A 16,192-nucleotide genomic window follows, 5' to 3' on the forward strand; every position below is an offset into this window, starting at 1 on the left:
GCTGAGTTTAGGGTTTAGGAATAATTAAGAATAGCTAGAAGCCTTTTTAGGAGATAGTGATCTTAAGATGCTAGGGGCAAACAGGATTTAGAAAGATAAGAAATAAACTGAGGAATGTGGCATGAGTTAACAATGTAATCACAAGTTAAGTATAGGACACATAAGAGAAAGTAGGTAATAGATGCTGCTGCTGCTGCTGCTGCTGCTAAGTTGCTTCAGTCGTGTCCAACTCTGTGCGACCCCATAGATGGGAGCCCACCAGGCTTCCTGTCCCTGGGATTCTCCAGGCAAGAACACTGGAGTGGGCTGCCATTTCCTTCTCCAATGCATGAAAGTGAAAAGTGAAAGTGAAGTCGCTCAGTCGTGTCCGACTCCTATCGACCCCATGGACTGCAGCCTACCAGGCTCCTCCATCCATGGGATTTTCCAGACAAGAGTGCTGGAGTGGGTTGCCATTGCCTTCTCCAGATAATAGATAGTAGAGCTGATTCTGAGAGAATCACTGAAGCAGGAACTCAGTTTGTAGGACAACAGTGATTTCTGGAGACAATAAATCTGGGTGGGGAAAACTAAAAATGTCAAACCTCTGACCTAATGCTTTTGTCAAAGTAGAAAAGAAAACCTGAAGCTTGAAATAAACATGTAGTTCCGTACTGTGAGTCAGAGGCTACATCATCGTCCGCCAACACCACTCAACCCTTCAGGCTGATTCCCTGGCTGCTGGAGCTGGACTCCAGCATGTCATCATTTCAACATGTATGCAATATAAAAACTATTAATGAGATTATTTGCATTCTTTCTTTTTTTCCTAGTAAAGCCTTCAAAATCTGGTTTGTATTTTAGTTACAGTTTTAAACACATCTCTAGTTTGGACTGGCTGCATTTCAAAGATTCAACAGCTGGTGGCTAGTGGCTATGGTGTTGATAGTTCAGGTCTCTATCTTTATTAGGGCAGGTCTGCAAATTTAACTCTATGGTTGGTTTAGCCCTACTACTAGAGTCCAGTACTTTCACCGTCTTTTCAAGGGCTTCTCTTCACTCTGGTTGGTTGGAGTGTCAACATCTCCCACCCCCATGTCATTGCTGGGAATTGTTCTGCTTACAGCACCCACAGCTGTTCTTTGCTGGCTCTCAGAGTCTTATCTCTGCACATAGTAACAGCCAAAGGTTTCAAAGAATCTCTGCACAGATTTCTGGAACTCTTTTTCTGTGTAACTTCCTTCTTTTCAGTACTCTGTTCTGAAAAGTCTGGCAGCCTCAGCCTCCTAAATACTACCCTGTGCCCCTCAACTTGATAAGAAGACTATTCTCTGCTTAGAGTTCCTCCTGTACCGGGGTCTGAAAAGAGCCTGTGGGCAGAAGGTCTGAGTGATCATAAGGGTCACCTCATTAGTTTCTATCCTCTAAGGGACAATCTGTACTCTATTATCTGGTTTTCTAGTTCTAGACAACAGTGGGGCAACTAGTTCATCTTCATGGCCAAAAGCAGAAGTCCTATGGCCACATCTCAGTATGTTGTGCTTCACTTATTGCATTTACAGATATTGTGATTTTTCCCAACAGGTTTTGTGGCAACCCTGCATCGAGCAAGACTATTGGTGTCATATTTTTCTAACAGAATTTGCTCACTTCGTGCTCATTTTGGTAATTCTTGCAGTATCAGTATCTTGGACTTTCTCATGATGATTTATTTACTATGGTAATGTGTGATTAGAATCAAATCCCATACCAACCAGAGATGCTCAGAGGGCTCAAACAAACCTTGTGCGCACCAGGACCCAGAGACCCCACACAGACTGAGACAGAACTGTTTTTGGGTGTCTCCTGAGGAGGTACAGTCAGCAGTGGACTGCTTCAGGGGCAGGGGCTCTGGGTGCAGTAGACCTGGGTATGGCATAAGCCCTCCTGGAGGAGGTCGCCATTAACCCCACCATAGAGCCAACAGAACTAAACAGGACTGGGGAGACAGACTCTGGGAGGGCACAAACAGAAACTTGTGTGCATCAGGACCCAGGAGAAAGGAGCAGTGACCCCACAAGAGACTGACCCAGACTTGCCCATGAGTGTCCATGTGTCTCTGGCGGAGGCGTGGGTCAGCAGTGGCCTACTGCAGAGTCGGGGGCACTGAGTGTAGCGGTGTGTGCATGGGATCTTTTGAAAGAGGTCACCATTATCTTCATTACCTCCACCATAGTTTGGTCTTAGGTCAAATAACAGGGAGGGAACACAGCCCCACCCTTCAACAAAAAATTGGATTAAAGATTTACTGAGCATGGCCCCGCCCATTGGAGCAAGACCCAGTTTCCCCCTCAGTCAGTCTCTCCCGTCAGGAAGGTCCCATAAGCCATTTATCCTTCTCCATCAGAGGGCAGACAGACTGAAAACCACAATCCAAGAAAACTAACCAATCTGATCACATGGACCACAGCCTTGTTTAACTCAATGAAACTATGAACGATGCCATGTAGGGCCATCCAAGATGGATTGGTCATGGTGGAGACAAAACGTGGTCCACTGGAGAAGAAAATGGCAAACCACTTCAGCATTCTTGCCTTGAGAACCCCATGAACAGTATGAAAATGCAAAAAGATAGGACACTGAAAGATAATTCCCCAGGTTAGTAGGTGCCCAATATGCTACTGGAAATCAGTGGAGAACTAACTACAGAAAGAATGAAGAGATGGAGCCAAAGCAAAAACAGCACGGAGTTGTGGATGTGACTGGTGATGGAAGTAAAGTCCGATGCTGTAAAGAGCAGTACTACATAGGAACCTGAAATGTTAGGTCCATGAATCAAGGCAAATTGGAAGTGGTCAAATGGGAGATGGCAAGAGTGCATGTCGACATTCTAGGAATCAGCGAACTAAAATGGACTGGAACGGGTGAATTTAACTCAGAGGACCATTATATCTACTACTGTGGGCAAGAATCCCTTGGAAGAAATGGAGTAGCCATCGTAGTCAACAAAAAAGTCCAAAATGCAGTACTTGGATGCAGTCATAAAAACAACAGAATGATCTCTGTTCATTTACAAGGCAAACCATTCAGTATCACAGTAATCCAAGACTATGCCCTGACCAGTAATGCTGAAGAAGTCAAAGTTGAATTGTTCTATGGAGACTTACAAGACCTTCTAGAACTAACACCCAAAAAAGATGTCCTTTTCATTATAGGGGAAAAAGTAGGAAGTAGGAAAAGTAGGAAGTCAAGAAACACCTGGAGTAACAGGCAAATTTGGCCTTGGAGTACGGAATGAAGCAGGGCAAAGGCTAATAGAGTTTTGCCAAGAGAACACACTGGTCATAGCAAGCACCCTCTTCCAACAACACAAGAGAAGACTCTACACATGGACATCACCAGATAGTCAACACTGAAATCAGATTGATTATATTCTTTGCAGCCAAAGATGGAGAAGCTCTATACAGTCAGCAAAAACAAGACCAGGAGCTGATTGTGGCTAAGATGATGAACTCCTTATTGCCAAATTCAGACTTAAATTGAAGAAAGTAGGGAAAACCACTAGATCATTCAGGTATGATCTAAATCAAATCCCTTATGATTATACAGTGGAAGTGAGAAATAGATTCAAGGGATTAGATCTGATAGAGTGCTTGAAGAGCTATGGATGGAGGTTCGTGACATTGTATAGGAGGCAGTGATTAAGACTATCCCCAAGAAAAAGAAATGCAAAAAGGCAAATGGTTGTCAGAGGAGGCCTTACAAACAGCTATGAAAAGAAGAGAAGAGAAAGACAAAGACAAAGGAGAAAAGGAAAGATATACCCATTTGAATGCAGAGTTCCAAAGAAAAGCAAGGAGAGATAAGAAAGCCTTCCTTGTTGATAAATGCAAAGAAATAGAGGAAAACAATAGAATGGGAAAGACTAGAGATCTCTTCAAGAAAATTAGAGATACCAAGGAAATATTTCATGCAAAGATGAGCACAATAAAGAACAAAATGGTATGGACCTAACAGAGGCAGAAGATATTAAGAAGAGGTGGCAGGAATACATAGAAGAACTGTACAAAAAAGATCTTCACAACCCAGATAATCACGATGGTGTGATCACTGACCTAGAGCCAGACATCCTGGAATGCAAAGTCAAGTGGGCCTTAGGAAGCATCACTATGAACAAAGCTAGTGGAGGTGATGGAATTCCAGTGGAGCTCTTTCAAATGCTAAAAGATGGTGCTGTGAAAGTGCTGCACTCAATATGCCAGCAAATTTGGAAAACTCATCAGAGGCCACAGGACTGGAAAAGGACAGTTTTCATTCCAATCCCAAAGAAAGGCAATGCTAAAGAATGCTTAAACTACCACACAGTTGCATTTATCTCACATGATAGCAAAATAATGCTCAAAATTCTCCAAACCATGCTTCAACAGTGCATGAACTGTGAACCTCCTGATGTTCAAGCTGGTTTTAGAAAAGGCAGAGGAACCAGAGATCAAATTGCCAACATCCGCTGGATCATCGAAAAAGCAAGAGAGTTCCAGAAAAACATCTATTTCTACTTTATTGACTATGCCACAGCCTTTGACTGTGTGGATCACAATAAACACAATGGAACACAATGGAAAATTCTGAAAGAGATGGGAATACTAGACCACCTGACCTTCCTCTTGAGAAATCTGTGTGCTGGTCAGGAAGCAACAGTTAGAACTGAACATGTAACAACGACTGGTTCCAAATAGGGAAAGGGATACGTCAAGGCTGTATATTGTCACCCTGTTTATTTAACACATATGCAGAGTACATCATGAGAAAGGGTGGACAACCTGGAATCAAGATTGCCAGGAGAATATCAATAACCTCACTTATGCAGATGACACCTTATGGCAGAAAGTGAAGAAGAACCAAAGAGCCTCTTGATGAAAGTGAAAGAGGAGAGTGAAAAATTTGGCTTAAAACTCAACATTCAGAAAACTAAGATCATGACATCTGGTCCCATCACTTCATGGCAAATAGATGGGAAAACAGTGATCGACTTTATTCTTCTGGGCTCCAAAATCACTACAGATGGTGATAGCCATGAAATTAAAACATGCTTGCACCTTGGAATAAAAGTTATGACCAACCTAGACAGCTTATTAAAAAGCAGAGACATTACATTGCCAACAAAGGTCTGTCTAGTCATGTATGGTTGTGAGAGTTGGACTGTGAAGAAAGCTGAGCACCGAAGAATTGATGCTTTTGAACTGTGGTGTTAGAGAAGACTCTTGAGAGTCCCTTGGACAGCAAGGAGATCCAACCAGTCCATCCTAAAGGAAATCAGTTCTGAAAATTCATTGGAAGGACTGATGCTGAAGCTGAAACTCGAATTCTTTGGCCACCTCATGTGAAAAACTGACTCATTTGAAAAGAACCTGATGCTGGGAAAGATTGAAGGTGGGAGAAGAAGGGGACGACGGAGGATGAGATGGTTGGATGGCATCACTGACTCTATAGACATGAGTTTGAGTAAACTCCAGGAGTTGGTGATGGACAGGGAGGCCTGGTGTGCTGCAGTCCATGGGTCACAAAGAGTCGGACACGATTGAGCGTGTGAACTGAGCTGAACTGTGATCAGTGATCTCTGATGTTGTGAAAAGTGAAAGTGTTAGTTGCTCAGTCATGTCCAACTCTTTGCGACCCCGTGGACTATAAAGCCTGCCAGGCTTCTCTGTCCATGGAATTTTCCAGGCAAGAATACTACAGAATATGTTGCCATTCCCTTTTCCAGGGGATCTTCCTGACTCAGGGATTGAACTTGGGTCTCCTGCATTGCTGGTCTTCCCTGATAGCTCAGTCAGTAAAGAATCTGCCTGAAACGCAGGAGACCTGGGTTCGATTCCTGGGTCGGGAAGATCCTCTGGAGAAGGAAATTGCAACCCACTCCAGCATTCTTGCCTGGAGGATCCCGTGGACAAAGGAGCCTAGCAGGCTACAGTTCATGGGTTCACAAAAGTCGGACATGACTTAGCAACTAAACCACTACCACTCCTGCATTGCAAGCAGATTCTTTACCATCTGAGCCATCTGCTGCCAATATATATACATATATATATATGTATATATATATAAAACTTGCTGGAGGTTCAGATGATGGTTAGCATTTTTTAGCAATAAAACGTTTAAAAATTAGTGTTTATAAATTTTTTTAGACATAATGCTAATGCACACTAAATAGACTAAAGTATAGTATAAACATAACTTTTACATGCACTGGGTGACCCCATAATTTGTGCGACTTGCCTTTTTTTGCAATATTTGCTTTATTGCAGTAATCTAAAGCAGAGTCCACGATATCTCTGAGGTATGCCTTGTACTTTGCAAGGTGTACTTGAGTCATAGAACACCCTGTACCCTCTCTGGTGAGCTCCAATCCAAGAATTTCAGGTTCCTTTGGGAGGACGAGGGAAGTTGAGAAGGTCTTTGGACTTGGTGGCATGGCTCTTGCCCTCATAATTTCACTTGAGTGTGACTGTTCCGAATAGTTACAACCATGTTCCAGAGTCTGAGATGGCCCTTGGTTCAAGATCACCCTTACTGTGGTGAACATGATCTGGTCTTCTTGGTGGCAGACATCATGGGGAAGAGTATCACCTGTGAGCCGGAAGGAAAAGTTCATTTGCAGAAGGAGGTCATAGATCACACAGTGAGACTTGCTTACACAAACAGCTTGGTCTTCCCCATTGGCTTGCACATGGAGCTCTCCTAACTCTGATTTGATCAGAAATTTTTAGCTATCGAATCAGTTTCTGCACAGCTGTCTAGATAAGTTATAGAATCAATAAAATTTAAAAAATTTTCCACACGCACTCCTGAAAGGTATTTTATCTGAGTACAGAATTTTATGTTAGGATACTTGCAAGTTTCCCTCATCTCTTTGAAAATGTTAATCTATTGTCTTCTTACATTTATTGCTGCCAAAGGAATGTCTACTGTTGGTCTAAATATCATTCCCTCAAAGATAATATTTATTTTTTAACTCTGATAAGTTTTAAAGTTTCCCCTACCTTGTCCTTGGTATTCTGCTGTTTCACTATAATGAGCTTCAGTGAAGATTTATTTTTACTTAGCCTATGTAATAAGTGTAGAATTTTTATCAGAAAGATAGGGCTGTGGTTTTTGTTCTGTCTGGAAAATTCTCAGCTATTTTCTCTTTCATAAGAGTTTCTTTTGAAACTCTTAGTATTATCTGGTGAAGTTTCTTGAGTATCTAATTTTTACCTTTTTATTTTTAATATATTTGTCTCTAAATGTTGCATTTGGGGGAAATTCCTCATTATTCTTTTTAAATTAACTATTTTTTCTTACTAATCAGGTTGGAGTATTCTGTCCACTTAGGTATATATTTTATTCTCTACCTTTTTCGTTCGTAACATTTCTAAGTGCTTCTTTCACATTTTCTCTTGTACTTATCTCATTTATGCTTGTTTTTCATTGGCAATGTATTAGAGTTTAATAGATTTTATTCCACCATCTATCTCCTTATAGAGAAGAGGATCTTATAGTTATTTTAAAGTCTTTTTTAGAATTGCTTTGTTAACTTTAACTGAAGCAATTTCATACTGATTTTGAAGTGTGGCTCTTCTGGAAGGATTTTCTTCTTGTATTTTTGAGCTCTGTAATAACAGATCCTCACCTCCCCCCCAACCCCTTTTCTCTGCAGTCTCATCTGTCTAGTAGTTTCATGGCCTCTTTTACCAGGGCTTCCAGAATCCTCAGTTCTGAGACTGGATTTATAGATGTGTTATGCAACTCACAGTTCTTGGTGACATTAGAGCTGTCGCATATTCAGACGGAGGAGCCTGGTGTGCAGCAGTCCATGGGGTCACAAAGAGTAAGACACAGCTTAGCGACTGAACAACAACAATATTCAGTCAGGCATCTAGGGTCAGCTTGGCTCAGCTCCATGTCATGTGGCTGTTGTACCTAGGACTTACTAGCTCTCAAACTCCACAACTCCATATAAGCCATAGTCCCGGGCCATGTCTGGCAGAAGTTCTGTTTAGCTTTCTTCCACCAGTCAGAAAGCTCTGCCTCATTCCCCGATTGTAAGAAGGGAGGCTGGCTCTTGTCCTCAGCCTCAAATGGGACATATTTATTGTTGACTAAACCCATGAACAAGCCCTGCTTTCCTTCCAGGCATTGATCTCACAGGGCTTTGGCTTGTGTCAGGTCATTAATTATCTTGCAGTTGTTTTCCATTCTTCTAGCAAGGAAGAGTTCCTTATTCTTTAGCCTGGCTGTGCCTTTTCATTTTCCTTTTAAAGTGTGTTGTGGATCATTGCTATTTGTTCAGATTGGGAGGGGCTGGCCCTCCAGAAGTGCACTTACAATTCTAGTCTAACCCTAAGGCCCCAATTTTGTCATTAGGTGATCAGAAACAATGCTTTGTTTTACATTTTTAAGCTACAACTAACACTCAAGTTGTTTTCAGTTACACAGAGTCCTTTGATAAGAATAGAAGAATAGGGACTGTAGGATTTCCCAAGTGGACCTGAGTTTTATTATTGTGATACATCTAGAGACCTACAGATCTGGGATTAAATGTTTATTTTCTCCATTGCCGGGATCCAACCCCGGCTGATCCAGGGAGTTTGAAGCAGGGACGGTGTCGGCGAGGATCAGGATACAATAGCTTCAATTAGATATTAATTAAAGATGTAAAGAGTAATAGAATGAGGATAGCTCAGTAGGAAAATTCAGTGGAGAAAAGAGGCTGAGTAGCTTGGTTTACGCGGGAGACCAATAAAACTTCAAGACAAGAAGCTTGCACCACTTACATAGGCCGCAGGCGTCCTTCCGTTCTCCCGAAGGAGAGGAGACACTGAGGCCTCCCCGGTCGGATCTTAGAAGCCCATGCAAAATTAGTAAGCTTGGTGGGTTCCGCGCTCCAGATGGAGACTCAGCCAGAGTGAGAGAGAGAGCGACATGGGGAGACCAGTATTTCGAGAAACTGATCCCAATTCTTTATTTTCCATGGTCTACTTTTATACACTGAGATGTTATGCAAAAGTCACGTGGGGTCAGCAGTCCTGACTTTTATCAAAGTCAGGTGCTTCATACAAATGTATACAGAGGTCTTAGGGGTGTTACATCATCTTCTAGCCAGGGGGCCTGCTGACAATTTATGACCCTCTCCTTGTGACAGCGGTCAGTCAACCAGGACACTTATTTCTCCAGGGGTGATTATTCTTAAAACAGATGCCACCCAAATAAAGTTACATTCCTATAGGGTGAGGGTATAGTGGGTTTTAGTTAAGGTCTAACATGATTTATATCAAAGGTTAATACTTATTTCTTCTATATATTCATTAATGTGTGTAAGAGCAGGGGATGTGGAGACTTAGCAGTAAACATTGGCTCAACAAATGAAAAACCCTTCACCAATACAATTTCTAATCAGCCTATTATACTTATACTAATGGTTTTCTAACTTTTCTAAGGAACCTGTTTTTAGAAGGTTTAAAGCATCTCGTGCCTCTCACGGTTGGGAGGCTGTGAGCAATCACATGTGGCTGGACAAGCCTGTCAGGCAGGCTAGAGAAACTTCAGAGGAGTTTGTAGGTTAAAACACTCTTGTCATGCCCAGTAGTTTTTATTAACTGGAGCTCTAAGTTAACTCCTTCTCCGAAAGAGGTGGTGGGGGACAGCCACCCGTAAAGTCAGAGGTGTAGGTGAGAACACAAAGTAGTAAAGTAGGCAGGCTCTGGTTATGGGGGTAGATGCTCGAGGATTTCCAGGGGGACTCCTGAGGCTCGATCCCGCCTTTGAGTATGTCGAGCCTCCTTCCTCATGACCTTTGCCACGGGCCGAGTGCCTCACTCTGGCCCACAACACTCCATAAGGGTAGAAATGCGTATTTTAATGTCTTTGAGACTTAGTTTCCCCATCTATAGAATGGGGAAATTGTTTCAGCATTTTGGAGTTTTATGATGAATAAATTGAACATGTATGAAGTATATGCCAATGGTGCCTGACTCCATACCTTGGCAGATAGTAATAAAAAAAATCCAACTGAGATGCATAAGCAAAATGTAAATTGACTGGCATATTTTACTAGCAGTTCAGAGATAGGGTGGGTTTAAGCACTAACCTATTCCAGTGCCTCCAGTCATGATTTCCTATGATTCTCTTGGATTTACCATCTTCATATGGATCTACTTGTCAGGCTGATGGCGACAAGCTACTTGGACCTATCTGTGTATCACAACATCCAGGAAGGACAACAGTTATGTAAGGGGGCAAGACGTTCTGGTTGGCTTAATCCATGTGGCTCAATCTTGAGCCTCGGGTAGGATCAGGTTTCCCTGAGTTGCCAAAGATGTAGTTGGGAGGAGGACCCTTGCTAAGAGGGTAAAAGGGGGAGGGGGGATCTCAGTAGGAGTGCTAGGATGTTTTGGGTACCCAACTCAAACTGACAATAGAAAAATACAGTATCACGTTGGCCAAAAAGTTCATTTGGGTTTTCCATAAAATGCTATGAACTTTTTGGCCAACCCAATACATTACAGGACGGGCAGCCCAAAGGCATGGCTCAGCAATACCATGAAGACTGCTTGGACCAGCTCACAAGCATTAATTGTTCAATACTCAGGAATTTTGTAAGCCAACTGTTAAATTGTTGGCAGCTTACTGACCGGGGTTCGATCCCTGGGTCGGGAAGATTCCCTGGAGAAGGAAATGGCAACCCACTCCGGTACTCTTGCCTAGAAAATCCCATGGATGGAGGAGCTTGGTACAGGCTACTGTCCATGGGGTCACAAAGGGCCGGGCATGAATGAGCGACTTCGCTTCACTTTATATTACTGTGGTGGGAATAATTACTTTGCTTTTTAGGTAGAAGACATCAGTCTACTATGAAACCCAGTGAATGTCAGGAGACTTCCAAGTTTTGCTTAAAAGTCCTACATTTAATTTCTAGCCACCATTCCAAGCATCTGTCTGGTAACGCTTACACTGATAAAGATAGGGTCAAGCTAAAGAGTGGGACACGTTGGAGAGACTAAGCAGAGCAGAGAGAAGCTCTGTCTTCTTCTCTTCCATGAGCATGTTTGAAGGGGACTTTCCTGGTGGTCCGGTGGTTGAGAGTCTGTGCTCCCAATGCAGGGAGCCCAGGTTCAACCCCTGGTCAGGGAATTAGATCCCACATGCCACAATTAAGAGTTTGCATGCTGCAATGCAGATTGAAGATCCCACATGCCACAACTCAAGACCTGGCACAATCAAATAAATAACTAGTGTTAAAAAAATGTTTGAAGAGAGGGGTTAGCTTTCTGACACCAACAGTAATATTTTTTTTAGTTTTTTAATGAGAGGGGACTAATCTAGTGGCAACATTAATCACCTTGTGAGACATCTGCAGTCATCAACCATCAGCTCCTATTGGAGAGACAAACCCAGAACACGGAGACTGGGTGCCACCAGTGGCCACCGAACCAGGAAGGGAGAGCCTTTCCTTTCCTTCCTGCTCGCCTCATTTTCTCGGCTTTCTCCTCTTCCCCTTCTTCTCTAGCAACCACTTGAAATCACCTCTCTCTTGCCCCTCGCTCTTCCCCATCCTTCTTCTTTCCCTCCATCTCACTCATTTGCTATATTCTTTCCCTTTACTTCTCTAACTTGCACATTGGATTCATCAGGAAAGTTGTATAACCATAGCAAAAAATATTTTTAAATTAAAAACAAAGACTAAGAGTCTAGAGATTCAGGATATGTTGGCCCCAGAAAACATTTTCATCAATGTACCTTGGATCTACTGTGTGTATGGCACTAATAATCTTGTGGTATCTGCCCTCCTAGACGAGTAAGCTAACTTCAGCTACGAGGGAAAAAAATCGCAACTACAAAATTAAAGACCAAAGGACTGGTCCACTGGTCCTTCAAATGCATCTGTGGTGAGTGAGGATGGCTCAGAACATATCCATCATTGAAAGGCGCATCAAGGTCAGCAAGAGAAAATGATCAGTAAAATAACAAGGTTACACTTTGCTTTCAGATGGCCAGAAGATGGCAGTGTTTCTCCTAGTACTAACTGCCCTGCTTGTATAAAAGACATGCCTACAGAAACAAAGTGGTCATTTTGTGCTTTTAATTCTTTTTTTTTTTTTTTTTTTTAATTTTTCCTAGTACAGGCACAGCACAGATTGGAGTAGTAGGTCAAGGACTCAATCTGAAATCAGATAAATCCAAGTTCAGATTCTAGTTCTGCCACTAACTTACAATCTTGAATTTAACATCTCCAAGTTTCCCTTTCCTCACCTATAAAAGACACATTTGGCTTGCCCTTCTTATGATGGAGAAGAACAAGAAGAAAATACATTGGCAAGTGTAATAAATTATAATGCACTATGGAACAGGTTCTTAACCATTAATGTGCATAGAATCACCTGAGAAAATCCTTTAAATGCATATTCCCCAGGTCTTTCTCCCAGAGATGTTCAGTAAGTACAGGGCTGTGCCTGGAAAGGTGTATATTACCAAGCATCTTTGATAAATAATCATGATGCTGAAGGCTCTTGGACCACAATTTAAGAAACTGCATTATGCAAATATATACCAATTGAAAGAGAGATTAAGGCACAGAAGTTATTAACTTCCTTTGTAATAACACTAATTATTTTCTATTTTGAATAAAAGTTTTATGAAGTCCCCTTTACTCATAGATTAATTAAATCAGAGAATTGTATTTTGTTCATCCTTTGGTGTTCACAGCAAATATTTATAAATATTTACTGTGTGGTAATCAGATCTGGGGGAGGGGGAAGATCGCCTGGAGGAGGGCATGACAACCCACTCCAGTATTCTTGCCTGGAGAATTCCATGGACAAAGGAGCCTGGCAGGCTATGGTTCATAGGGTCACAAAGAGTTAGACATGACTGAAGTGACTTAGCACACATGCAATCAGATCTAGGACAGTCTATAAAGCATCCTTGAAGGTTTTACCTCATTTACAGATATATTTGGGTAACAGGACTTGGCAGACTCAACAGAATCATCTTGAGCTCTGCCTCTGGACTCCCATGGGCTGCTCTTTGCTTACAAATAAGTGACCCAGTGCCTTCTGATAATGGCTTCACCCTGCAGAAAGAGGTAGATGTGCAGGAAGTTTAGCAACGAAGTTTCAGGAATCTCATTAAGTTCTCCGTCACTGTGTCTATCACAGACCTCCAGGTCTTTCCGACCAGTACTGGCAAGATTTTCACAATATCAAAGCAAAGATTCGGCCCCCCTACTCTTCAGAGTGTGCTCATCCACTGCGTTGTTGCCCCAGCAGAGACGGTCCAGTTCAAAGCGTGCACAAGCGTTATGCAGTCTGGCCCCTGGCGAGTGGGGCTGGAGTAGAATAGCTTGAAGTGACAACCCCAGCACCTGGACATTAGTATTTCTATTCTCATCTTAGGCAACAGGAGACAGCAAAGCTTCCCAAAGGGGCTGCAGAAACTTGCTTTGCTGGGGCTATGTTCAGACTTCACACTAATATGGCAAGGAAGGTGCTTAAATGGAATCACAGAATTTTTAGTCTTTGAGAAAATCCCTGTTGAACTATTCTTTTTGAGCCAGGCACCATTTTAAACCTTTCACTAAAATGTTAATAAAATATCCAAAGACTCCAGTACTCTTGCCTAGAAAATTCCATGGACTGAGGAGCCTGGTAGGCTACAGTCCATGGGGTCGCAAAGAGTCAGACACTGACTTTACATACTTACTTACTCTTTGTGGAGCTAAGATTCTAGCAGCAGGAGACACACTACATAATAAATGGACTTGATTGCAGTTAATCTTTGTAAAGACCATTTGTTGAATTGGTGGAAACCTGAATCAGTAAATGAGAGGTGATCTCAATGCAGCACTTCCTTTTTTTATTTCGGTGGTTTTATTCGTCCAGCTCTTGCTCTCAGCAGTTGCTTAGGAAAAAAGATTGAATACAGAAATGTGAGGAGCATGGGAGAACTAAATCTGATTTAAATGTAGTATAGCAAATAAAGGAATGTGATACTGTTTTTGCTTGACCTAAAATGTGACTCATTAATGCAACACTTTTTGCACCCCATCCTGCCAAGTCCTTGTGCAAAGCACACTCTGCCCTTGGGCATTTTCCTGACTCCACTACTTTTTTCTAGGGATGACCTATGCCTCACACCTTAGTCATCTCTTCACTGAGAAAGGACTTTCTTAAGAACATCGAATTTGGAAAGTCCCTTTCTGCACCTCTCTTTTTTTGTTTTCAACTGAGATGAAATTCACATAAGATTATCCACTTGAAAGTGTACAGTTCAGCGGCATTTAGTATACTCACAAAATTGTGCAATCACCATCTCTCTCTAGTTCCAAAACATTTCCATCATTCCTAAAGAAAACCCTGTATCCATGTAGGGGTCATTTCTCCCTATCCCCAACTCCAGCCCCTGGAAACCACCAATTTGCTTTCTGTCTCTAAGGGTTTAACTCTTCTGGACATTTCATATAAATGAAATCACATAATATGTGGTCTTTTGTGTTTGCTTTCTCTCAATGAACTGTATGTCTAAGAATATTCAAGTGAAGCAGCAGATTTTAATTCTGCAGTGAAAAAAAGGAAATGCAATAAGAACCTGCTAGTTCTTATCTGATAGTTATAATCAAAGATTTTTCTGATTTCTTCAGCTTCAGGTGACACATACAATGCTTGTCAGATTTATATTTCCTAGGGCAAGTTTTCTTTGGATAAAGATATATAATAACACCTGAAACTAACACAACATTGTAAATCAACTATATGCCAATAAAAATTTTAAAAAATATTCAGAATACATGTGGCAACAATAATAGCTTTTATAGGTCCTTGCATAGTCTTTCCTCAGTTTCTGCCCTTATTGTCAATAAAAGCAAGCATTTCAATAGAGGTTTCAGTTCACTTCAGTCGCTCAGTCATGTCCGACTCTTTGCGACCCCATGAATCGCAGCACACCAGGCCTCCCCGTCCATCACCAACTCCCGGAGTTCACTCAAACTCGCGTCCATTGAGTCAGTGATGCCATCCAGCCATCTCATCCTCTGTCGTCCCCTTCTCCTCCTGCCCCCAATCCCTCCCAGCATCAGAATCTTTTCCAATGAGTCAACTCTTCGCATGAGGTGGCCAAAGTACTGGAGTTTCAGCTTTAGCATCATTCCTTCCAAAGAAATCCCAGGGCTGATCTCCTTCAGAATGGACTGGTTGGATCTCCTTGCAGTCCAAGGGACTCTCAGGAGTCTTCTCCAACACCACAGTTCAAAAGCATCAATTCTTTGGTGGTGAGATTGTTTCCTGTAAGATGTGAAGCTAGAGGGTCTCACATGTGGAGAGATTTGAGGTAGTCTTACTTTTTTCATTTATGGAGAAATATTTCTGGTCCTGAGTGTTCATTGGAAGGACTAATGCCGAAGCTCAAGCTCCAGTACTTTGACCACCTGACGCAAAGAACTGACTCATTGGAAAAGACCCTGATGCTAGGAAAGATTGAAGTCAGGAGGAGAAGGGGACGACAGAAGACAGATGGTTGGATGGCATCACTGACTTGATGGCCATGAGTATGAGCAAGCTCCAGGGGTTAGCAATGGACAGGAAGGCCTGGCGTGCTGCAGTCCATGGGGTTGCAAAGAGTCAGACATGACTGAGTGACTGAACTGACTGAGTGACTTACTGATTACTGGTTCACTCAAGAATCCTTTTAAATTTTAATTCCATCAATGCATTTTATTCCCAGACTTTGAGGCAGGTATTATTATCCCCATTTTAAGGATGAAGAAACCAAGGCTTTAAGAAGATAAAGCTTCATGCATATTTATACATCTTTCAGCTGACAACGCAGACTGAGTTTTTACATTCTAGAGAAAGTTCTAAAATAAGGAGCAGTGTCATTTGCAGGAACTCTTAGTCATTCCTACATCTCACTGGAAGCCTAATGAGCTTTCATTGAAAACCAACATAGGTCTGACATGAGATTTAGAATTAGATGAAGAGGTGCCTGCTCTCACCTAGAGAAGACTCTCTCAGTTGACACTCAATAAAGATGACCAGACCAGGCTCAAACTTTGCCAGTGTCCTCTATGCCTCATACTGCTCCTCACAAACTCTGTGTACGTGTACGTGAGTTCCCTGTTCTGTTTTTTTTTTTTTTTAATTTGAGGATAGTTGCTTTACAGTGTTATGTTGGCATCTGCCACAAACAAGGTGAATCAGCCATA

General features: G+C 42.1%; 1 protein-coding gene across 3 annotated transcripts in view; it reads left to right on the top strand.

Moving 5' to 3' along the window:
• Positions 1–16,192, top strand: part of FAS (Fas cell surface death receptor) — a 66,483-nt gene that overhangs the window by 35,846 nt on the left and 14,445 nt on the right. The window contains exons 9-10 of one of the 3 annotated variants that reach the window (XM_059881737.1): positions 1,564–1,644; positions 11,788–12,643. The exons of 1 other annotated variant lie outside the window; for it this stretch is intronic. In XM_059881737.1, coding sequence (XP_059737720.1) covers positions 1,564–1,644; positions 11,788–11,795 — 89 coding nt within the window. In that variant the 3' untranslated portion in view covers positions 11,796–12,643. Of the gene's footprint in view, positions 1–1,563; positions 12,644–16,192 lie in introns of those variants that run through there. One more of the 3 variants, XM_059881736.1, reaches the window with a different exon arrangement.

The sequence above is a fragment of the Bos taurus genome, chromosome 26 (assembly GCF_002263795.3).
Source record: "Bos taurus isolate L1 Dominette 01449 registration number 42190680 breed Hereford chromosome 26, ARS-UCD2.0, whole genome shotgun sequence".
NCBI lineage: Eukaryota > Metazoa > Chordata > Mammalia > Artiodactyla > Bovidae > Bos > Bos taurus.